We start from the raw sequence: 25,236 nt of genomic DNA, 5'->3' as shown, positions 1-25,236 counted from the left end.
CTCACATGATCAGGCTTCTTAGTTAAGATTTTTGGATCTATAGACATTGGCTAGAGGCCGGGGATGTAGCAGCAAGTTGTGTGCTGCATGTGTCAGGGAGCAAAGCTGGTTCCAGGCAGCCAACGGTTGCTGGTGCACTCTCTGGGCAGCAGGAAATGCACCATGAACTCTCTTTCAACCTTGTAGGTCTCATCATGGCGTGGGGAAAGCCATGGGGCAGGCAACAACTGAGAATCATGTGACCCTAACTCAGCTAGCATATGCCACACACGCTGCTGTCTGTAGGGAGGGGTTGCCAAGTTTCAGTGAATCTAGCCCCAGTATATGTTTAATCCACCCGTGCCTGTCAGAAATTGTGATTTAAAACAGTTCCTTGTATTTCTCCAGCAAATCAGGAAGTGCAGGGATGTCTGCTCCACTCTGTTTGAAAAATGTTAAAACCCTGTTTGAATCTCAGCTCTAGCTTGGCAAAGATTTTGTTTGTGCTTTATCCAGTCTGGCTTACCTGACAATTCATCTTTCCCGATTGAATTGTTCTGTTTTACAGTTCAGCGGTAGCTAAATGCATCTCCTGTAACATTTGGCAGCCTGAGGGGGGAAAATTCCACTTGTGCTAATGCCTCCTCTACCAAGTTTCAGGCCTGAATGTAGTTATTTAGTAGGAACTCTGACATTCCACTTTATTCAGCTCTGCCTCATGTCTGCTCCTTCCCACTTCCTGGCCTCCTCTCATTGAATTCATTTCTCCTCTTTGCTCCCTCATTCATAGGTCTCCCAAATAGATTTCGAGGTATTGCTGGAAAAAGGGGTATGTAAGTTCTATTAATTTACTGAGGGAGGTGTTATTGTATCTGAATATAAGGCGTGCCTGAGTGACTGGCTGAAGAGAGAGGATCTAGGGTGCGGGCTGAGTAGTCATGATGTGGGAGCCTAAGGAGCAGCCCACCCTGGAAAGGTTTGAGCTGGACTTAATCAGATAGTTAATTTTGCTTTTAGCAGAGTCCTGTCATAGAATAGTGTGTGCATGCGTGTGTGTGTGTGGGAGTAGGGGTTGTCTTTGACTTTGCAGTATGCAGACTTTGGTTTTTGGAGCAGGTTGGGAAAGGCATTTATCATATCATTAATTTCCTCCTTGGATCCCACTCGTCTTCACCACGGCCTTTTGATCCTGACAATCCAGCCATACCGTTTAAAGTTGGCCGATTTTTCTTGTTTGTGTCTGATTTAGATGAGCAGGGACCATGTCTCCCCCTACGTGTGTGCATGTGAGTGGAGATTATTGCTGAACAATCATCTTAACAAGAGTAGCGCAATTGGCATCTGCACGGGATGGCACCTCAGTGAAGCTTGCAAAATCGCCATACTTTAAGGTTTATTCCTGGATGGGAGATCATCCATTCAGATGTTTGTCAACTAGTTCCTAGCGTTCTCTTAGAAAATCACTTTGAATAAGAGTCTTGGTTTTTTTTCTTGATGAAGAAAAACGTTTCTCTTGTGTTATGGACTGAGGGTATTATTTTTTAGCGAATTTACTGCAAGTGCGAGCTGGAAAGCCCCAGTGAACTGAAGTTCTTTGTGTATTCACCCCACCAGCGGTGGTGGCACAAGCTTCTCCGTACCATGCCTCAGCTCTGACCTGGAAGGGTCAGTACCAACAAAGAGAGGGTAGCTGACTCTCCCTACTCAAGTCAGTCTTTCACCTCTCTGGTGAGGTTTTCAATAGGATACAGAATTTGAATTAGTTTTTGCTGGGGATACGTGTCCTCTGGAAATGAGACCACACTATATTCATTTCATGTAGCTCTTTAACAGTTGTCTAATAGCAACAATTCCTGGGTACCATCAGCCTGCGTGGGCTTGAGTAGATGATTTTGTGGTGAAAGGATATAACACTATAACCAGGGGTAGGTGTATATTTTGGATGAATTGACGCCTCCCCCTGAAAAATGTAGTTTTGGTCAACCTAAAATTATTTGTAAATTTAACTAGCTAGATAATTTCATGGAGGTTAGGTCCATAAAATGCTATTAGCCAGGGGATAAAATGGTGTCCTTGGCCTCTGTTTGTCAGAGGCTGCAGAGGGATGGCAGGAGACAAATCGCTTGATCATTGTCTTCAGTCCACCCGCTCTGGGGCACCTGGTGCTGGCCACTGTCGGCAGACAGGATACTGGGCTAGATGGACCTTTGGTCTGACCCAGTACGGCCGTTCTTATGTTCTTAACATGAGTTTGCCAAATAGTTTTGGTCATTTTGGGAGGTGGGTTTAGATACCACTTACAAAATGGGGGGAGGAGCACCCACCTTATAACTTTTAACCTACTGATTCAGTCGTTTACTTGGGATGTGGGGGACCTGTGTTCAATTCCTCCATTTAATGAGGAGAAGGCTTTGGAGCATGGTTCTTTCATAAGAACATAAGAATGGCCATACTGGGTCAGACCAAAGGTCTGACTAGCTCAGTATCCTGACTGCTGACAGTAGCCACTGCCAGATGCCCCAGAGGAAGTGGACAGAACAGGTAATCACCCAGTGATCCCTCTACTGTCATCCATTTCTAGCCTCTGACAAACAGAGGCTAGGAACACCATTCCTACCCATCCTGGCTAATAAGTATTGATGGACCTAACCTCCATGAATTTATCTAGTTCTTTTTTTGACCCCTGTTAAAGTCCTGTCTTCACAACATCCTCTGGCAAGGAGTTCCATAGGTTGACTGTGTAGGAGAGTACCCTAACCACAGGGCTCTGGGGTATTCTTATGGGGGTCTGTCTCAATCTTTTCTGTTGAAGCTCTTCCACTGTGAATAAAATACTTAAATAGTTACTGGGCCAGAGAGAGGGTGAATGAATGAACATAACCATGTAGCTTGATGGTTAGGCACTCACCTGAGAGATGGAAGACCCATACCCCTGTTCCAAAAACTATTTAACTGTTTATATACAGTGCAGGAGACATTGAGAGAGACCCACACCATAATATTTCACAGCCCAATGGCTAGGCACTCCCCAGAATGCTATTACACGAAGACTAAAGGACTTTGTAGATATTTTGGCAATGGCAATGGAAAGGAATAGGGCAGACTTCGATGAGGAAACAGGCAGGATTTAGTGACAGAAGGAGGAGAGAAATAAAGAAGAGAATAATTATGCTACCATTGTATATTTGTTTTGAGGCTCCCCTAGAGCTACATCTTACTCTCTAGCAACCTAAAAAGTCTAGGGCAGCCCCAGGAAACATCCCGCAAGAAAAATCTTCCTTCCTGTTCCAGTGAGAAAAATCCAAGCCAGGTACCACTTTGTGGCATTTGGAATGGAAAACTGGTGGTTTGTTCTTTTAAATCCCTCAGTCTTCTAAGACTTCAGCATCCACCTTTCTGCGTAAAACTCTAACCACAAGTACAGTGTAGTGAGTGCCGATGGCTTGGCGGATGGTTTTTAAGGTAGTTTCAGTTGTGTGTGATTTAGTTCCATGGTCAGTCCTGCCGCCTTGCCAGGGTTTGCTTAACTTTAAGGCTATGAGCAGGGTTTTTGTATCTGGCCAAAACTTGACTAATCTGTAATGAGCTCCAGGTTGTATGAAACTTGGCAGGGCGGATATCCTTTATACAGTTGCATAATGGGCTGACCCGAAATAACCACCACTTGCTGGCAGGGTCTCCAAATCAGTCATTTTCCAACTTCTTACAGTGCTAGGCAGAAACCCCAGACTTTGCACACCGCCAGCCCACTAAGGCGTGTCCTTATATTCTTAAGCCCCATGTCTTAAAGCTGACGTGAGTATTTTTATCTTCTTCAAACGGAAAGTGTTAAAACTGGCCCAGGGTGAGAAGGAACAAAGCTTCCAACATCAGCATTTAGCTCTCCGCAAGGAGGCGTCTCCTCATATTCGGTTAGTGAAGCATTGAGAGTTATGGAAGCTTTCTGCGTCCTTTCGTAATGTAACATGCAGTGTAGGTGAGGGATGTGAGTACAGGGTGAGCTAAATCCTGTTGCTCCTCCATTCTCCTAGGGATCCAGCCAGCCCCTTCGCTGGATATGACAGGTCCTCAAAATATTCTCACTGAGAGCCATAAATGAAGCCCAAAGCGAGTTAGTGTTCAGCCTTTATTTGTACTGTAGCCAACAGCTCCGGGTTTGTGTACAGCATGTCTGTGATTGTGGCTGATACATAATAGCAGTGGGGAAAATGGATAACACCTCCTCCAAGATCCTAGGCTATGTCTAGACTGCAAGCCTCTTTCGAAAGAGGCTCTTTCGAAAGATACTTTTGAAAGAGCCTCTTTCGAAAGAGAGCGTCTAGACTGCACGTTGAACTTTCGAAAAAGCGGCTTGCTTTTTCGAAAGAAAGCATCCAGTGAGTCTGGATGCTCTCTTTTGAAGAAGCCCTATTTACATTGAAGAACGCCTTCTTTCGAAAGAAGAACTTTCGAAAGAAGGCGTTCTTCCTCGTGAAATGAGGTTTACCGCCATCGAAAGAAAAGCCGTGTTCTTTCGATTTAATTTCGAAAGAACGCGGCTTGAGTCTGGACGCAGGGGAAGTTTTTTCGGAAAAAGGCTACTTTTCCCGAAAAAACCCCTGAGTCTGGACACAGCCCTAGAGTGAGGTGCCCAGTGGTTCATAAGTACATATAACATGACCCAGCACTGTTCTCTCTTTCAGATTTGAAAGTGAGGACGGTGCTGGTCAGGGATAACTTTCATCAATAGGTTTTTTGTATTCATCTACCAAGGCAAATGGAAAAACAGACAAATAGCATGACTGTTATACAGCAGTGCACAAGATGCTTCACAAAACAAATACGGGGGCCTGGTCCCTGCCCCAGAAAACTTACACTCAAAGAGTAGATGTGTAGCAGAGAGCGAATGTAACTAAGAAAGCAGGCGAAGAAGCACAAGGATCACCCCTAGTTCTGTCTCGGCAGGGTAGACATGTTACTCTATATCTGCAAGAACAACAAGGATGCATCTGACAAAGTGATTTGTACCCATGGAAGCTGATGCCCAAATTAGTCTTTAAAGTGCTGCAGGACTCCTGGTTGTTTTAATAGTTCTGTACATTTATAAACAGTAGAGATGTCAACATGTAGCCAACTACATGATTAATTGATTAGCCTGGGCTTATTGGTTAATCCTATCAGCTACACACACACATACATACCCTGCTGCCTCTGTCTCAGAAGCAGCAAGGGAGTGGATGGGAGTTGGTGCTTTTAAGCTTGCTCCCTATGAGCACTCGATCCGTGGAGCCGCCTCCCCCTCTCCCTGCACTACTGCCTCTGATTGAGAGGCAGCAGCATGGAGAGTAAGGGGGGCAAGTGGGAGCCAGTACATTAGGAAGCTGTCTTTCAAGCCAGCTCCCCGCATGGATTGGCTCACTCTACTATGTGCTATGTGATAAGACCTGAGCTGGACTATCATGTCCATTTCTGGGTGCCACTTTTCTGAACGATGTGAACAAATTGGAGAAAGTCAAGAGAAGAGTAACAAAAATAATTAAAGGTCTAGAAAACACTGCCTATGAAGATCGGGAAAAAATGGATTTGTTTAATCTGGAGAAGAGAAGACTGGGAGAGACTTAATGGTTTTCAATTACATCAAAGTTGTTACAAGGAGGAGGGAAACAAATTTTCTCTTTAAACTCCGAAGATAGGATAAGAAGCTGTGGTCTTAAATTGCAGTAAGGGAGATTTAGATGGAACTTTAGGAAAAATTTCCTGCCAGGGTGGTTAAGCACTGGAGCAATTTGGCTACAGAGGTTGTGGAATCTCCATCATGGGAGGTTTTTACGAGCAGGTTAGACAAAAGTCTGTCAGGAATGATTTAGTTATAACATAGTCCTTCCTTGCATGCAGGGGATTGGACTAGATCAGGGTTACTCAACTTTGGAAGTCCCGGGGACCACAATGATACCCGCAGTACATGCCGAGGGCCTCAACTTAAGAGTGGTTGCATATATATGCAAATAGCCTCTTTCACACTGACGGGCATGAATACAAAGCACTTCCCACAATGCCTTGGCATTCCCGGCACCACCTCCCTGAGGACTAGAAATGCTGACACCTGTACATGTTTGTTCTCATCCACTGTAATCCCCAGATCCTTTTCTGCTGAACTGCTGCCTAGCCCGTCGGTCCCCAGCCTGTAACAATGCTTGGGATTCTTCCATCCCAAGTGCAGGACTCTGCACTTCTCCTTGTTGAACCTCATCAGATTTCTTTTGGCCCAATCCTCTAATCTGTTTAGGTCACTATGGATCCTATCCCTGCCTTCCAGCATATCTACCTCTTCCCCTAGCTTAGTGTCATCTGCAAACTTGCTGAGGGTGTATTCCATCCCCACATCCAGGTCATTAATGAAGATGTTGAATAAAACCGGTCCTAGAACCTATCCTTGTGGCACTCCACTTGAAACCGATCGCCAACCAGACATCGAGCCATTGATCACTACCCGTTGGGTTTGATAATCTAGCCAGCTTTCTATCCATCTTACAGTCCATTTATCCAAGCCATATTTCCTTAACTTGCTGGCAATAATATTGTGGGAGACTGTATCAAAAGCTTTGTTAAAGTCAAGGTATATCACATCCACTGACTTCCCCACGTCCACAGAGGCAGTTTCCTCATCATGGAAACTACTCAGATTGGTCAGGCACGACTTGCCTTTGGTTAATCCATTTTGACTATTCCCGATCACATTCCCCTCTTCCAAGTGCTTCAAAATGGATTCCTTGAGGATCCCCTACATGATTTTTCTGGGGACTGAGGTGAGGCTGACTGGTGTGTAGTTCTGTGGATTGTCCTCCTTCCCTTTTTTAAAGATGGGCACTACATTTGCCTTTTTCCAATCATCCGGGATCTCTCCCGATCTCTATGGGTTTTCAAAGATAATGACCAAAGGCTCTGCAATGGCATTTGCCAACTCCCTCAGTACCCTCGGATGCATTAAATCCAGACCCATGGATTTGTGTATGTCTAGCTTTTCTAAATAGTTCCTAACCTGTTCTTTATCCACCAAGGGCTGCCAACCCCTCCCCATACTGCGTTGCCTAGTACAGTAGTCTGGGAGCTGACCTTGTCTGTGAAGACAGAGGCAAAGAAAGCATCGAATACTTCGGCTTTTCCCACATCATCTGTCACTAGGTTACCTCCCTTATCCAGTAAAGGCCCCACACCCTCTCTGATCACCCTCTTATTGCTAACATGCCTGTAGGAACCTTTTTTGTTACCCTTCACATCCCGTGCTAGCTGCAATTTCAATTGCACTTTTGCCTTCCTGATAACTCCCCTGCATTCTCGAGCAATATATTTCTACTCCTCCCTAGTCATCCATCCAAGCTTCCACTTCTTGTGAGCTTCCTTTTTGTGTTTAAGCTCACCAAGGATTTCCCCTGTAAGCTGATCTTGTCACTTAACATATTTGCTTTTCTTACTGTTCATCTGGATGGTTTGTTCCTGTGCTTTTAATAAGGCTTCTTTAAAATACTGCCAGCTCTCCTGGACTCCTTTCCCTTTCATGTTAGCATCCCAGGGGATCCTGCCTATCAGTTCTCTGAGGGAGTCAAAGTCTGCTCTTCTGAAGTCCAGGGTGTGTATTTTGCTGCTCTCCTTTCTTCCTTTTGTCAGGATCCTGAAATCTACCATTTCATGATCACTGTTGCCCACGTTGCCACCCACATCTACTTCTCTTACTAGTTCCTCCCTGTTTGCCAACAGCAGGTCAAGCTGTGGATGTTCCCTGGTCGGTTCCTTCAGCACTTGTACCAAGAAGTTATCCCCAGCTTTTTCCAAAAACTTCCTGGATTGTCTGTGTACTGCTGTAGTGGTCTCCCAACAGATGTCAGGGTGGTTAAAGTCGCCCATGAGAACCAGGGCCGGATCTGGAAGCTTCTCTTAGTTGTCTGAAGAAAGCCTCGTTTACCTCATCCACCTGATCCAGTGGTCTATAGCAGACAACAACCACATCATCACCTCTGTTGTTCCTGACTCTAAACTTAACCCATAGACTCTCAACAGGCTTTTCTCCCTCTATATACTGAAGCTCTGAGCAATCATACTGCTCTCTTACAAACAGTGCATCTCCTCCTCCTTTTCTCCCCTGCCTGTTCTTCCTGAACAGTTTATACTCTTCCATGACAGTGCTGCAGTCATGTGAGTCATTCCACCAAGTCTCAGTTATTCAAATCAAATCATAGTTCTTTGACTACGCCAGGGCTTCTAATTCTTCCTGTTTGTTTCCCAGCCTTCTTGCATTTGTGTACAAACACCTTAAATAACCAGTTGATTGCCCTACTTTGTCCATTCGAATCAGGGGTCCTCCTTTGTTGCCTATTCCTCCTTGTTTTTCTTCCCAGTATCCCACTTCCCCACTTACTTCAGAGGTTAGGTCACTGTCCCCCAATGAACCCTAGTTTAAAGCCCTCCTCACTAGGTTTGCAAGCCTGCCCACAAAGATGCTCTTTCCTCTACTTTGATCCCACCTGTGGGCCACATGTTGAGCTCCACATAAACCCAAACTGCTCCGCGGGCCACAAAAAAACGGGCTGCATGTGGCCTGCGGGCTGTGTATTGAGTACCCCTGGACTAGATGACCTACTCAGGGCCTTTCTAGTCCTTCACTTCATAAGATTCTGAAATTAAAAAAAAGTTGTAGCAAGTAACATTTCTTTGTGCTTTTTGTCCAAGAGTTTCCATTCACAGTAAGGCTGCCCATATGATGAGGATTCAGTAGGAGCTGCTTCTTATCCACTGGAATTTTGTCTGATAGTTTCAAAGCCCTGTTATTCTTCGTGTCTTTAGAAGTAAAACTTGTAGCTGTTGTATGCAGAACTCGCTTTGCCTTAAAGGGGATGTAAATGACTCTTTGTATTAAAGGACAGCTGTGAGCGAGTCTACACAGAGTCAGCTTTTCTCTTTACTCCAAACATTGGTCACAGCACTGAACACTCATTCCACTTGACTGTTCATTCCTGTCTTGCATGGGGAAATTCTCATTGATATAGTAGTTTTGCTGTGAGCAAACGTTTTGTAGTTATGAACACAAACAGATGTTTTGATTAATGAAATGAAAAACTGGCACAGTTCAAATCCCTTGGAAGAAGTTCCTGCTACTCAAGGCCATCATATGAAAAACCAGGACTAGCCTAGTCAACAGAGACAATATGGTCACTTTATCTGTGGAGTCTGTCTGTGTCATGTACTTTTTACCACATTTCCATAGTCTGAGCCATGTTTACTATGACCAGCCTGTGACCTTAGCTTATAAATGCCATGATGACACCACAGCTGTTCGGCTGAAATATGTCTGGCAAATTCAGATGTATCCAAGTCTGTAGAGCGTGGGTGGATGGTGAAGGGAGGATTACATTTCTTAGATACTTTGAGATTATCATTTTACACAGCTCTGATCTCTCACCCATTGCCTTTTTTCCATACTTCATAATGCTTTTCCTTTTTTAAATCAAAGTTCATGTGTGATGTGGAAAAACTTAGCCCGAGGTGGGTGTGGAGAATGGGAAATCTCCAGCCATAGTAGAAGGTACACAGTCATTGGCATTTGTTTCTCGTTATGATACATGTTTACACACCAGCTCAAACATCTGCTGAAGATCTGGGCGGGAGCTTTGTTGGTCACAGCTCTCAGCCGCGTGTTGAGCTACATTTTGGAAACCGCAGTACAGCAAAAGAATAACAACGTAAGTGGAGATGATAAAAATAAAACTTGCCGTGGGAGTCTCTGTCTGTAATATATCACCTTTGGTTTTTTGTTTTTTCCAGTCTGGGTCTGGGTCGTACATACAGGAGAGGACCTAATTTAAAGGACATCAAGTTTATCTTAGCTGTGAGCATATTGATAACATGTGCTTGACGAGACATTGATGGCTGACTCAGGGCTTCTTTACATGGGGCAATTGACAGGCTGATCTGTAATGGTAACATTATACCACAGCTGTATAATTCCTCATGTGGATGCTATTCTGGAGGAATAGTGACTATTTCAGGCTAATAAGCCTGCTCTGGAAGTGGAGTTTTATACTGGCATAACTACAGTGCTGTCATGATACTGCTGGAGTTCTGCTAGTCAGTTTCCCCCATACAGACAAGGAGTAATAGGTACATATTGTGAGCCTTGTCCTCAGCTGGTGTAAATCCACGCAGGTCCATGGATTTCAATGGCATAGGTAGGCTACGTCTACACTGGCATGATTTTCCGAAAATGCTTTTAACGGAAAACTTTTCCGTTAAAAGCATTTTTGGAAAAGCACGTCTAGATTGGCAGGATGCTTTTCCGCAAAAGCATTTTTTGCGGAAAAGCGTCCGTGGCCAATCTAGACGCAGTTTTCCGCAAAAAAGCCCCGATCGCCATTTTCACGATCGGGGCTTTTTTGCGGAAAACAGTACTGTGCTGTTTATACTGGCCCTTTTGTGCAAAAGTCTTTCGGAAAAAGACTTTTGCCCAAACGGGAGCAGCATAGTATTTCTGGAAAAGCACTGACAATCTTACATGAGATCGTCAGTGCTTTTCTGGAAATTCAAGAGGCCTGTGTAGACAGCTGGAAAGTTTTTCTGCAAAATCAGATGATTTTGCGGAAAAACTTGCCAGTCTAGACACAGCCGTAGGGTTTACATCAGCTGATGATCTGACCGGGCCTATTTTAGTTGTATTCCAAAGGTGGATTATAGTTTTGTGGGGCCGGGAATCAGACCAAATTGGGTCGCTTCTCCACCCCTTCTGCCTGCACCCTTCATCCCTGGTTCTCCTGCCAGGGAGTGAAGCTGGGGCTCAAGAGCTTCACCTGCTCCCCTGGAGTGCTGGGTGGATGGAGAGGGGCAAGATCCCATGTCCCATCCTGCTGTCTGGCAGACGTGTCAGGCCGATAGAGCAGGTTGGGGCGGGGGAGCCAACGGCCTGGGCAAGATGTGTGGGAGACAGTTGCACACTCTGAGAAGGGGTGGGGCCTCAGGCAGAAGGGGCGGGGCCAAGAGCAGACAGCCTTCTGAGCTACCTGAAGCCCACAGCACCCCAGCAGCCATTTAAAGGGCCCAGGGCTTCAGCCACCACTGCTGCCACAGTTGCAGCAATGGTGGCTGGCAGCCTTGGGCCCCTTTGAATCACCAGGCCCTGGGGCAGTTGTCCCTTTGCCCTTCCCCCATCAGCAGGCCTGTGTGGGAGCACCCATTTTTCTGGGGCCCCCAATTCACTAGGACCACAGTGGTAGGGTGGCTAATCCACCACTCCATTTATCTATAGTTTCTGCAGAAATTTAAAATAGAACCATTTTTTTTCTGAAGCCATATTGGTTATTACAAATTTAGGGCTTAAGCCAGTTGGGGAATGTGTCACATGTGTTGGAAACTAGACCATCTCCATGGGCAGGGGAGGGGGAGAGAGTGTCTGTCTACGTAGCAGCTAGACATCCACAGCTGTCCCGTGTTAGCAGACTCATGGGGTTCAGACTGTGGGGCTGAGCCCCATGAAGACATTTCGTGTGTGTGTGTGTGTGTGTGTGAGAGTGAGAGTGAGAGTGAGAGTGAGAGTGAGAGTGAGAGTGAGAGTGAGAGTGAGAGTGAGAGTGAGAGTGAGAGTGAGAGTGAGAGTGAGAGTGAGAGTGAGAGTGAGAGTGAGAGTGAGAGAGAGAGAGAGAAAAAAGAAAAAATAAGGATTCCCACGTCTCAGCTTCCAAATCCATTTTCTCATGGTTTACATTTAAACTCCTTGTGTTTGCAGAACATGGCTTTGTTGGGTATTCAGCAGAACTTCTGCTTAACAACACACTACCAGACTACAGTACAGGGGAGTCCTTCTTCACCGTTTTCGGAGTGTTCTTCCCAGCCGCGACAGGTACTGTGCATTTTATTTCCTGAAGCTGTGTCTCCTAAGCTGCATTGCAGAAGTGAGCCCAGGTAGCAGTGTGATCCGGTCTTAGCACCTTTAAAGGCAGCAACGCAAGCAGCTCTCCTGCTTATCGGAGTTGGCTGTGCCACCCTGCCTCAGAAAGTGCATGGGAAATCAGGGATTCTGGGATGCCTCACATCCTGCACAGCCTCACTGTCCTCTTTCATGCAATCTTCTTTTTCTTTCTGGTCAGAAATTCCATGTGGTTTTTAACCTATTGGTGCTGAACTGTGGTTGGTTTGACCTCCTAATTCTCATGCTTTTTTTTCTCCCTAATGAACATTGACTCTTATCTTGACTCCTTGATACAGGAGGCTGGAATTCTTTTGTATGCAGTGATTGTTATCTGAGTAACCTGTCCTGACCACCAGAGCAGAAAGTTAGGCATTGGTTTAGGTCAGTGTTAGACTCTACTATTAACCCAGCGTGTCACATTTGAGCAAGATTTATTTTCTACATTTTGGGTAACACCTCTGAAATAAGCTAGATGGGCATTCTGCTCCCGTTTTAGATGGGGCAACTAATGCATGGGTAAGTTTTACTTAAGGTCACTCAGCAAATCAGTGGTAAAATTGGGAACAAGTCCTGGATATGTTGACCCCTAACCCTCTGCTCAGTGCACCAGCCCACAGTTACCCTCTCTCCCAACTTACAGGTTTTTCTTCGCAACAGCCTCTCTTGCTGTAGCTATTGAGAGACTCTTCCTAATGAGTGCTGCTGTATTGATGTGGTGATATGTGTAAGGTGAGGCAGGTGGCATGGTGCATGAAATACCATTGCTTATCATGCCAGCTGACACTTTTGCTAAATTTAATTGTGAGGCTGGTTTTATTTCGCTTCCCTCAATTAACAAAAAGACCATACAAATTGAATCTGGCCACACCAAGGGGGAATGAAATCACCATCAATTCGTGTTAGAATACCTCTTGTTGATGCTGTTTTCATGCTATAAAAAGTACCGATTGTAAGCAGTTTCCATGGTGATGAATCCTTGGATTATAGAATGAACTTTGAGAGGATTAGCTCTAAGCAACTAGCTGAAAGTCATTAGCAGAGTTGCTGCAATACAAGGAGGCATATTATAGGGTTTCATAAAACAGATGGAATAAACGAGTGTTCCAGGAGCATAAATACTTGTTTTGTTAGAAATCTACCTTGGATGCTTTGGAAGAGCAAGTGTTCCCCTTGCTTCCCTTTTGTCCCAAGGTATTCGCTTAGCCAGCCTGATCTCCAAGGCTACGTGAACTTATTGCAAAGACTGACTGAGGAATGTTTCTTTCAGTGGCTTGTGTGGCGCTTAACAGAAGGGAATTTGCTTCCCATTTCCTTAAACACTCCTGTAGTGCTGTTTGGACGATGCTAACGATAAAGGGAGTGTTTGCTAGCGTGGGGCTAGAAGAGGTGCTGATGTGTCGGGCCTCTGCGTCTCCTGTTTTATGCATTTTTGGAAGCTTTTGTTGAGTAGCTGGAATACTTGCCCTTTTGCTCACTTGTTATGGAAAGACTGAAGCACCTCAAAGGCTTTTGAATCCTCTATCATTGTTCTAACACAACCTAAGGGCTTCATCTTCCATGGGGATTGAGTGTATTCAGTACCTTAATGGAAACTCGGCCACTGTGAAAGTACCTGAGTTATTTCTTGTTTGCCTTTCGTTGGACATGCTTATTCTAAGCCCAAACAAGTTGGGCAGTGATTTGGCTGGCAGTTTCTTGCATATGCCCAGTGAGAGTTTGTAGTACTTTGAAACATTTCCTGTGCTATCTTATCAGCGTAGCTAATGGCACCATAAGCTCCCCCCCACCCCGGGAGAATTACTGCTCCAAGTTCAGCTTCAAGATGTAGCATCCCAGGAAAGGCAATGGCAGATGATATTGTTTTTCATTTCTCTCTTACTCGTGATTACTGTCTATGGAGTGCAGCATCTCCTAACCAGATAAACAGGGGGAAAAGGAGTACAGTAGAGTTGCAGAGTTAGGTCCATCAATGGCTATTAGCTAGGATGGGTAGGAATGGTGTCCCTGGCCTCTGTTTCTTTGGAAATGGGTGACAGGGGAGGGATCACGTGAGGATTACCTGTTGTGTTCCCTCCTTGTGGGGCATCTGGCATTGGCCACTGTCAGCAGACAGGATACTGGGCTAGATGGACCTTTGGCCTGACCCAGTATGGCCGTTCGTATAATTATGCACGTCAAAGGTACGAATGGACTGGTCAGTCACACGCCTCGTTTGGACCAGGAAACATGCAATCAGACAGCTGAGCCCCTGTAAGCAAACACAGGGGTAGGTAGGCCATTGTACAGTTTTGGTGTAGACCAATCCTAAGTGACCTGCTCTATATCATGCATGAAGTCTGTGGTGGAGCTGAGAATTGAACCTAGGTTCCTTGAGTTCCCATTCATTCCCTTAGCCACAAGACCATGCCACAAAAATTGTGAGGCACTCAGCCATGGCCCTTAGCTAGATTCTGGTTTGTTAGCTAAGACAAAGGGGAGTAGCATGCATTTTCTTCTCTCCCCTCCTTCAGTAACAGTCCCTTGTAGAGTCAGACTGATTGAACTGGCAGGAGAGAGGTTTTGATATGATGACTTTTTAATAATAGAAGTGAAATAATCAAGGAACTAGAAGGTTCTGCTCGTATGGGGACAGTCTGTCAGAATGCAAAGAGTGCTGTTCCTCAGCTTCTATTTGAGGGTTTTGTGATGGATGATGAAGACCTCTCTCTCAGCTTTTCTCTGCTGGACATTGCAGGATTTATGTCTGGGAGTGAAGAGGAACTTCACAGAAAGAAACCATTAGAGTTCCAAGTTCAGAATGGTTAAAGTACATTCACTTTGTGGAGTTCTGTATGGTGGGGGCTGAGTGGGGTTTGGAGGTTGGAACTATCTCAGAGTGAAACGATTTCATAGGGCAGTGATTTTCAACCTGTGGTAGGACTATGTCTAAAGAGTCTGGAAAAGGTGGTTGTTACCGTAGAACAGTGTTTTCCAGTCGATGGCCCATGGACTCCTAGGAGTCCGCACACTGTGTCTAAGGTTTCCAAAGGAGTCTGTATCTCCATTCAAAATTTTGTAGCAGTCTGCAAATGAAAAAAAAAGTTGAAAACCACAGCCATAGGGCATAGAAGTAGAGGGTTAGAGTAATGGGAAGTTCTTTCCAAATGCTAGCCTTTAATAAATCCATTATTAATAGTGGAAATACTCACACATAAGGTAACATTAAGAACTAGAATGTATCATTGAAGTGATATTAAGGAAACTGTGCTGCTCTGTGTAATGAGGCATCAGGCTCCAATTATGCGTGGGCCCCTGTGTATCGCACCACTTGTGAGCAAACACTTTTCACAGAGCAATTAATCCAAAGCTGACCTCAATGGAAATCTACACAACACTTTCAAAAGACAAGCCTGAGAGCTCAAATGTATAACTTTGCTAGACACTAAAAATCCTGGTCTTAATAAAAAATACTGGATTTATGGCTTATCATAACGTGTAGCCCACTAACCCGCTTTTTTGTCCTATGACTGCTGAGATATTAATTGGCCACTTCACCTTGAATTGTTTCTTAGCATATATGTTAACTACTCATGCTAAACAATCTGTTCCCCCATGTATTTGGCTGTGACATTCTGAGTACCTTCTAAGTCTGAAGAAGAGCTTTGTGTAGCTCAAACGCTTGTCTCTTTCACCAACACAAGTTGGTCCAACAAACAATATTACTTCACCCACCTTGTCTCTGAAGTGAAGCTGAGTATATTGTACTTTCTGGGGATTTCATTTAAAGAAAAATAAGGCTGTGTTCCAAATTCTGTTGTTTCTCTGGATTTCCAGCAGTCCGAGTGGAGTTCGTCCGGTTTTACACCGACACTAGGTTTGCCTGGTGCCCAGTTTTTGACTGAAAAGTCTGGTCAAAAGGGGTTTGTAGGGTACCTGGTCAGAAGCACTGACTGGATTTCAAAAGTCTGAATAATGCCTGCAGGGCACCAGAAAAGGGGACTCGGCACTTGAAAACACCACCTGAGGAGGGGGCCACCAATGCCTGAAGCCATGGGGACCAGGAGGGACCAGGGCAGGGGACAAAGCAGCATGGGTGAGAATGGGGAGGGTCCCAAGTAATCAACCTATGCCAGTCACTTCTCAGTTGGGGCTACCTCTTATCTGCATCTTGTTGGCGGGAAGGCAGTCAGGATCTGTGTCACTTCTCAGCCTGGCTCTGCAGAGGCAGGTGAGTCCTGGGGCGAGTGAGTGAGTGAGTGATGGGAGGGAGAGTGAGTGGCTGAGGCAGAGCCTGTGGGGTCCAGGTTTAAGAAATGTGAAAGTTGGAAACGCTAAGTTAGTCTCAAATTCTTCTCCTAGTAATCTATTTCTTTCCATGCAATAGCCACTTAAAGCATTTCAGAGGAAAGGAGTGTTTAGCTGGCTTTGTTCTTAAAAGTTCTGTAATTTAATGATAAAGAGGTGATCCATGTGCGTGTGTACGTACATACATGTTGCTGTCTTGTATGTGTATTTATGGGTATGGAGGAATATTGACCATGTCACAAAGGCTAAAATAATTACTGTCGAGGGAGTAAAAATACCTGTATTTTTATAACTTCTCCAAAGCACAAATGAATGTATTTTTTTCATTAACACAATATATATACCCCCACCTCTGTGACTTCCACTCCAGTTCATCTGATGAAGTGGGTTTTACCCATGAAAGCTTATACCCTAGTAAACCTGTTAGTCTCTAAGGATACGTCTACACTAGCTCGTTAGTTCGACGAGGAGTAACAGTAGTTCTAATTAGGATCTTTAATTCGAACTACCTACTCCGTGTCGCGTGTAGCCGCGGGCACGGAGTTCGGACTAAGGGATTTAAAAATGGCGGTGCCCGGGAACATGCAAATGAAGCCCAGGATATCTAAGTGTAGACATACCCCAAGCTACCCACAGGACTCCTCTTTTTTTTTTTTTTTGCAGATACAGACTAACACCCCTCTGAAATGATTTTTTTTTTTCAAAAAATTGCGTGTGAATGCATTCCAAATTAGTCTGTATTATTGCCATGACTTCACATGTGTGCTTGATGAATGGGTAACCAGTAAACATTGCCCTTCCTAGGTGATGCTTATTGGGTAATGTTTGAGCAGTGTCACACTGTGCCAGGGTGGGAGCCAGCTTTCTGAGGTCAGCAGCCCTGCTGGGCCAGCAAAGCTGAGAGCAGCTGCCCCATGGACTATCCCCGACTTGGGATCTTGATTAATTGGTTAACCAGTTAAATCTAATGTTTTAACCAGTTAACTGATTAAAATGGATTTTACATCCCTAGTATGGAACTGGACATGTACGCATTTAACTGGGAATTTACATGTGCAAAGAGCCACAGAAACTGCACAGCTTATATCGTTGCTTTCACAGTGGCAGTAACTGCATGCACAAAGTGGACACAGTTGTTGGTGCCTCAGAGAGGTAGCCGTCTTAGTTGGTAACTTAAAAACACTTAAAAAATGATGAGTGGTCCTATAGCACTTTAAAGACTACCAAAAATAAATAGATAGATAGATAGTATCATGAGCTTTTGTGAGCACAACCCACTTCTTCAGATGAGTGGAGCAAAAGGCACAGAAACTCCAAAATTTAAAGCAGAAAAAGAGAGGAGAGGGGGAGGGAAAAACCCCTGTCAATTATAGTGTCCATGCTAAATGAAGCTAATAGAATGGGCTGTAAATGTTCGATACTTAGCTTTTGAGGTCATTTGGGTGTTGAATATAATGGCCCAACCAGTTCATGTCTTTGTCCTTGGGTGATAGTGTCAAATTTGCATATGAAGGCCAGTTCCACCGTTACTCCTCGTGGAATGAGGAGTAATGGTAGTTCGAACTAGGAAGCCTAGTCCGAACTACCTAGTTCGTGCTGCATGTAGCCGCGCGGCACGGGGTTCGAACCAGCCGGGATTTAAAAATGGCGGCGCCCGGCTTATGCAAATGAAGCCCGGGAAATTCAAATCCCGGACTTCATTTGCAAGTGCGGTATGCCTACATTACCCTCCTATTTCGAAATAGGAGGGTAGTGTAGACATACCCCCACTGGGGTACCCCTTTGTACATAGGTCTGAGACAGGAAGGAGTGCACCGCCTCGCATGAGGCCTAGCATAACGCCGGGGTGATGGAGAATACACCTAGGGACCGACAGGTGGCCTGTACGCTAGGTGGGAAAGGCTGAGACTTTCCAAACCGCCAGCCTAGCCCTGCCTACGCTCCGCCCCCAGAACGCCTGCTGTAGGCTACTCAGGCAGAGTGTTGCTGTCCTCAGCACCTGCCCTCTCCAAGCTCCTTACCAGGGAGGCTGCAGCCATGTTTCCTCCTCCATTGCTGGTGCTTCACGTGCTACCCACCCTTGCCATGTTCTGGGGCCGGGAAAGCTGGAACCATGCACCCTCCTCCCTCCCCAGTGCTCCGTGCACCGCCTACTCTCCCCATGATCCTGGGCTGGGGAGGCTGGAGCTGCATGCCCGCCCCATGTTCTCAGCCTAGAGAGGCTGGAGCTACATGCCCTTCCTGTGCTTAAAGGCTGGGGAGGCTGGAGCTGCATGCTCCAGGCCAGGTAGGCTGGGGCCACATGCAACCCAGGGAGGCTGGAGTCACCCGCTTTCCCCATGCTCCAGGGCCGGGAAGGTTGAGGACACACACTCTCCTCTCTCCCTGTGTTTTGGGGCCTGGGAGGCTGGGGACATGCGTCCTCCTCCCTCCCCGTTTTCCAGGCCTAGGGAGGCTGAGGATGCATGCCACCCGCCCTCATCCTCTCCCCATGTGGGGACAGGGAGGTGGCTTGGCTCCCATGGGGGGCAGGGCCTCAGCAGAAGGGGTGGGCTGGGACTGGGGCTGAGGGCTAGGCACCCCCAGCCCTACCTTCACCAACTGCCTGTGTATGGACCCTCTGTCAGGGTTTCCTCAGAGCAGGAAATCCTGTCATAAGCACAAGAGCAATCTCTGCCAACCCCCAAGTTCACTCCAAAGAAGATGAATCCCTCTCTGACCCTGTCCAAATCAGGCAAGTCTTTGCACCTAGCTCCCAAAGACCTAAGTCCCAGATCCATGATAAATAAGCAGAGTAGCACCACTTCCAAACTCCACACCAGCAATGCCACTGCCAGTATCAATGAAGAGCATCCATAAAGAATTTCAGCCACCGGGGGTATCACAACAACCTTCACTGAAGAAAGTGAGTCCAGACAGGAGATCTAGAGCTACCTGGAACCGGCCTCCCCTACCCAACCAAAACACTCTCCTCGGGATCCATGGTGCCTTAGGAACCTCCGTAACACACCTTCAATCCTTCCTACTGCCCCTATTACCCAGGACTATGTAATATAGTAAAGTCGTATTTCCCCTTCCTTCAAAGAGAGCAACCAAAACTTCCTCCTGACCCTATAGAAGAGGATATCATCCATTCCAGCTATACCATAGACTTTCCTTATCCCCCCACAAACCCTTCCCTGTCCAGATACCATTCTCACCAGGAGATCCCCCTTCCAGGGGCCAGAATTTTCCCTTCACCATGGAGCAATAGAGCAAGTACCTCTTTAGTATCGGGGGAAAAGGTTCTATTAAAAATATACCCTAATTCCCAAAAAGAAGGGAGGGTTGACACTCATTCTTGACTGGCAACACTTAGTGGCTACGTCTACATTGGCCCCTTCTCCGGAAGAGGCATGTTAATTTCCAACTTCAGAATAGGGAAATCCGCGGGGGATTTAAATATCCCCTGCGGGATTTAAATAAACATGGCCGCCGCTCTTTTCCCGGCTTGGGGAAAAGCCGGAAAAAAGCGTCTAGACTGGCGATCCTCCGGAATAAAGCCCTTTTCCGGAGGATCTCTTATTCCTACTTCAAAGTAGGAATAAGAGATCCTCCGGAAAAGGGCTTTATTCTGGATGATCGCACCAGTCTAGACGCTTTTTTCCGGCTTTTCCCCAAGCCGGAAAAAAAGCGGCGGCCATGTTTATTTAAATCCCGCGGGGGATATTTAAATCCCCCGCGGATTTCCCTATTCTGAAGTTGGAAATTAACATGCCTCTTCCGGAGAAGGGGCCAATGTAGACGTAGCCAGTCAGTTTAGTCACAAATTAAAATTATGTTTGGTTACAGTGGAATCAATGATACCATCTCTGGAAAAGAACCCTTGGTTCACGACTCTTGAAATGAGAGACACGTGGGCATTCACTCTTCCCACAGATGATTCTATAGATTTATAGTGGATCACAACCATTATCAAGACAAGCCACTTCCATTTGGTCTAGAGCTGCTCTCAAGGTCTTCCCTCGACATGCAACCAGCATCAACATTGGTGTTTTACCTTGCAGAGAATGAAACGAATAAGAAAGCCAGATAGATTTTTCATTACTATAGCAGAACGCATTTGAGGTCAAATTGGATCCTCCCAGAAGTTCCTTAAGGGTATGTCTACACCACACCCTAAACTCGAAATAAGATATGCAATTTGAGCTACACAAATTGCGTATTTTATTTTTAATCTATTTTTACATTTGAAATCTGGTGGGTCTACACAGCGACAAATTTCAAAATAACACGTTATTTTGGGCCATCCCTTATCTCTCGTGCAACGAGATTTGCCAAGGTGGCTAAATAGTGCTCCCATTATTTCAAAAAATATTTTGAAATAATGGGCGGCTTGTGTAGATGCAGGGTAGCTATTTCAGGAACCTTTGGTATCCCAAAATAGCCATGCAGTGTAGACATACCCTAAGTGATTCTGTATCCTACTCCATTATCAGACGGTACATTGAGTTAGGGCTCACTCTATAAGGTACAAGTGGCCTCTGAAGCATTTTTCAAGAGGTCCCCTGCTTAACATTTTCAGGTCACCTATTTGGAGCTCCTTCCATACATCGATGAAACATTATGCCTCGATCAAAGACTCTTTCACTGATGCATCATTTGGACAGCAGTTCAACAACAGCTATACCACCTGCATCCTCCTTCTCTTTAAGAAATACTTGTCAACCACCACGCCACAGAATACAACATAAGGACGTGCACTCAGGGACAGGAGAGTTAAGGTTACTTACCTTGTTGAAACTGGAGTTCTGCAAGATCCGTCGTCCCTTTCTGTATTTCACTACCTGCCCTGTTTCTCTTCTGCTTTGGATCTTGACATGATTTGTGGTGGAAAAGGAATTGAAAATGGGGTTAATCCACCCTGTCCCATCCCACCCCACCCCTTATGCCCTACAGAGAGTAGGGATGCAGGTGTGGACCAGCCTAGCTTACTTGCAAAAACCCTGTAGTTTCAGACACATGGAGCATATATGTACTCACAATGGAACATAAATAGTTATCATACATCTCAAAGACCTCTAGTTACCAAAAGGTAAGTAGCTCTTGAGGTCATTTTAGTGTGAAATATCATTGCATTGAAACTGAATTTTGGAATACACTGTATCTGGTGTTTCAAAGTGACAGCAAATAGATTCAGAAGTCTTGGGCTAAAGAGTCTGCTGATGCAAAATGGCACAGCTCCACTAAGGCTGTGGAGTGGTGCCAATGAACGTGAATCGAGAATTTGGCCCCTTTTAGAAATGATCTGGCATTGTCCACTTCTCATCTCCTGAGGAATGAAGGAGATGAGGAATAGAAAGGCCTTTCCTCTTTACCTTGACCAATGTACTAGGCCATGTAAAAATCTTTGTCATGTGAAAGTGACGGCTGTGAGCACTGACAATTTATAAAGCAGGGGTGGGGAATCTCAGGTCTAGGGCCAGATGCAGCCCCCGGCTTGCCTGGATCTGGCCCCTGAGACTAAGGGGTTCCCCCCACCGCAGGGCTGGAGCACACAAAATCTACTAGCCTGGGCCCCGCAAGGCTCTGGTATGTGAGGGGAATGTGGGAAATGTCTTTCTCCTTGTCAATCAGGGGCCACATTGCTGGGGGAAGGGGTGGTGTTTGATTTTTCATTGTTTGCTTCTTGCTTGTGTGTGGCCCCTGACTGATTTTTCTGTGGGTCAGTGGTCCCCGACCCAAAAGAGGTTCCCCATCCCTGCAGTAAAGTGTAGGTGGTGCAGGCTGTTGATTGTCTCTGACCTATGATGTAAGTAGCACTCTCCTGCAAAAGTTTTACTGTGTCCATCCCCGCTGAATAGGATTATGTTGGGTGGTGTTGTGCTGCACAGGCTTTCTTGATACTCCCCTGGTTTCCTGGTTGACTTGACTACATTTTTATCCTGCCTTGCCATGATCTGCTTTGGGAGATAGTAGTCAGTATGGAAAATCCAGGCTGCTATCGGATTGAAACAGAGACGTGTTTCAGTTCTCTCTGTGAACCATCAGCAGATAGGATTGTTCAAACTGGGAGGGGAATGAATGTTTCCTTGGGGGCTGATCTATGTCTGGAGGAGAGAAATGTCCCTGCTTCTCATGTTGATTTTTGGCCAGTGTTTTTTTTCTTGAGAGCTAGAATTTTTGGAGGAACTCCCTCCTGCTGCTTGCCAGTCAAAGCCATTCTTCCTTGTATTTAGCAGGGCGGGCTTTATTATTAAGGGTAGGCAGGTTGCTGCTTCATTGTAAAGAGCGGTTGTTGCATCTGCTATTCAGGAAAGCACTTCGTGAAATGCCAGCTATCCCCGTGGGTGTAACATGGCTTTTGTGGACAAGGTGGCTAAGAATAAAACTGCAAGAAAGCTCTGGCACCACCTGTAACTCCTGAACTTCCCTGGTCCTATTCTCTGAGACCTGCATGTTGTATACAGGAGGCTGTATTGGCCTGTATGGTCGATGATGCCCATATTAATTCTTGTGCTCTATATCAGTGGTTCTCAAACTTTTTGGCCTGTGGCCCACCAGGCTCAATGCAAAACTGTCTGTGGACCACCTGTTGCTAGTGGAAACTTGCCGTTAATTACGTGATTGCGCCTGAGCCATTTTGCTAGGGCTGCAGCTTGGGAGAATGATTTAATTTAACAAGTAAAAAAGGAAATATTAAATTATTAAACAGAGGAAGCCCATTAACTTTCTCATGTTCGTTTTTCAAACTTTGTTTTAAGTAAAGTAAAATATTAATTTATGTCCAACACAAACAGTTTCAATGTTTTCTCTCTTTATGGTGGGGTGGGGAACCTTTCTTGGATCAAGGGGCACTGACCCACAGAAAAATTATTTGAGGACCATACAAGTGAGAAGCAAAACAGCTCCTCCCAAAACTCCCAACCCTCACCGATGTGGCCCCCAACTAACACACCTCCTCTGGAGCTCCAGCAGCATGGGGCGAGGTGGACTGACAGGAAGGACTGAGGTTCAGAGCTTTCCATGGGCCGGATTTACTCTTCTGGGGTTTTGGGGTTAGTGGATTTTGTGGAACACCCCTCCAGGCTCTGGGGTGCAGACAAAAATGAGGGGTTCAGTATGCAGGACAGGGCTGCAAGTGAGTGGGATGGGGTGAGAGTACAGGATATGGGTGAGAAGTAGGATGCATGAGCAGGTTAGGAGTAGAGTAGCTGGCCAGTGGGGAGGAGGCAAGAGGAAGGAAAGGAACAGGTTGTGGGAAGGGCATCTGACCAGGGAGGAGGATTCAGAAGCAGGCTGAGGGTGGGGTGTGTAGCTGGGGAGAGGGTACAGGAGCAAGGGAGGGTACAGGAGTAGTCTGGGGATAGGATGTGTGGCCAAGTGGATCCAAGGGGGTGGGTGCAAGAGCAGGCTGGGACTACGGGGTCTTGGTGGGGGGCAGTGCAGGAGCAGGGTAGAGTGTGGGGTCTGGGCATGAAGGGAGCACTTACTTGGTTTCGAGCCCCACGCTTGTCTCAGGCATCGTGTCTCAGGCATGCTTCCTACTGCTCCCATTGGCCAGATTCCAGCCAACAGGAGCAGTGGGGAAAGCCTCCAGGCAGCACGTCAGGGCTCTGCTGTTTCCCCAGCCAGAGGAGGGGGGAAGGCAGCACCTGGAGTCACTTCTGGCTCCGCTTTGTTCTGCTTCTTTCCCAAGAGGTGGATCTAGTGGGGAGGCTCAGGGCTTCTCCCCCAAGAGGGAAGCTAGCGCTGGCACTCCAACTTCATAGGGGGAGGAGGATGCAAGGCTGGAGTGCCGGCGCGGGTTTCCTGCTGCGGGGAGGTAGAGGGAGGATAGAAAGGGGGTGGGACTGAGCTTGAGCCATGGACCACCTAGACGGCGACCGTGGACCACTAGTGGTCTATGGTCTGCAGTTTGAGAACCACTGCTCTATATAATCTATCGTACTCACATGGTCCTGGGACTGTACATCAGAGTGGCTCAAAGCTCTTAGTGTACTTCTCTCCACACACCACTGTGGATAAGGAAGTACCGTAAATTAGTGAATATAACACGCATCCAAGTATAACACTCATTCATTTATTACCCACAGTTTTTCTATTGTATGTAAAAAATATATTAAATACCCGCGGATGTATATACCCCGCAGGTTTTCGTAAAGAACAATAAACTACCAAAATCTGTGTTGGCTTCTTTTCATTAGGTATAAGCATAGTATAGAATACTAGGGTATGTTGAATCATCCTTTCTGTTTATGGTACTATTGAAACCCTAAACTGCTTGCGGTACCGTAATTGTCCCAACTTTGAAGTTGTAGGCATTCAGCAGTACAGCTATTGCTTGCATGAAAGGCAAAACCAGTATAATTTTGTGGGTCAATTAACATTATCACAGAACAAAGTCATCAACTATCATATCCAAGAGACTTCTGCCGCCTTCATAAAAGAATCTGATGGTCTTTGATATGGTTGCCACTTGCCAGCTATGAACATTGAAGATTACGACGTCATGCAACCCGATAATACTGGATCTTGGTATAAGGGTAATGAACCACGGCTGAGGCCGCTGAGCTATAAAAAAGCAATAAGCACTACCCTAGTACCAGTATATAAGACCCATACCAACCACAAAGTTTTACAACTTTTTCAGTTTATAACAAATATTGTCCAAGAAAATATTTTTAAAGATGCCTAGTGCAAATCACATACAGCCGATTTTAAACTATCTGTTGTTAAATATGCAAAAGAAAATGGCAGTAGAGCATCAGGCAGAAAATTTTCCATTAATAAAAAGTCTGTTCGTGAGGGGAGAAAAGAAGAAGAGGAGATTGAGAAATTAAATCCTTGCAAAAGAGCGCGCCGAGGAAAGAAAGCCAAGTGGCCAAATCTAGAAGAAAACCTGGCAAAGTGGGTTCTTGCACAGAGAGATAGCCAACGTGCAGAAACGAGTCTCTTAAAATATTACTACAACGTGATACCAGTAATATGAGTAAAAATCTAATTGCATAACATGTGGACATATATACCCTGCGGGGGGGGGGGGGAGGGGGATGCGTGGTAGG

General features: G+C 45.8%; 1 protein-coding gene across 2 annotated transcripts in view; it reads left to right on the top strand.

Annotated features, from left to right (window-relative positions):
* Positions 1-25,236, top strand: part of SLC12A8 (solute carrier family 12 member 8) — a 99,607-nt gene that overhangs the window by 45,653 nt on the left and 28,718 nt on the right. For both annotated transcript variants that reach the window (XM_006137661.4, XM_089779681.1), the window contains exon 6: positions 11,726-11,839. In XM_006137661.4, coding sequence (XP_006137723.3) covers positions 11,726-11,839 — 114 coding nt within the window. The remainder of the gene's footprint in view (positions 1-11,725; positions 11,840-25,236) is intronic.

This window comes from Pelodiscus sinensis, chromosome 7 (genome assembly GCF_052426305.1).
Source record: "Pelodiscus sinensis isolate ZL-2025 chromosome 7, ASM5242630v1, whole genome shotgun sequence".
In the NCBI taxonomy this organism is placed as follows: Eukaryota; Metazoa; Chordata; order Testudines; family Trionychidae; genus Pelodiscus; species Pelodiscus sinensis.
The sequence above is the reverse complement of the archived record's forward strand: the minus strand, read 5'-3'. Positions and strand labels throughout refer to the sequence as shown.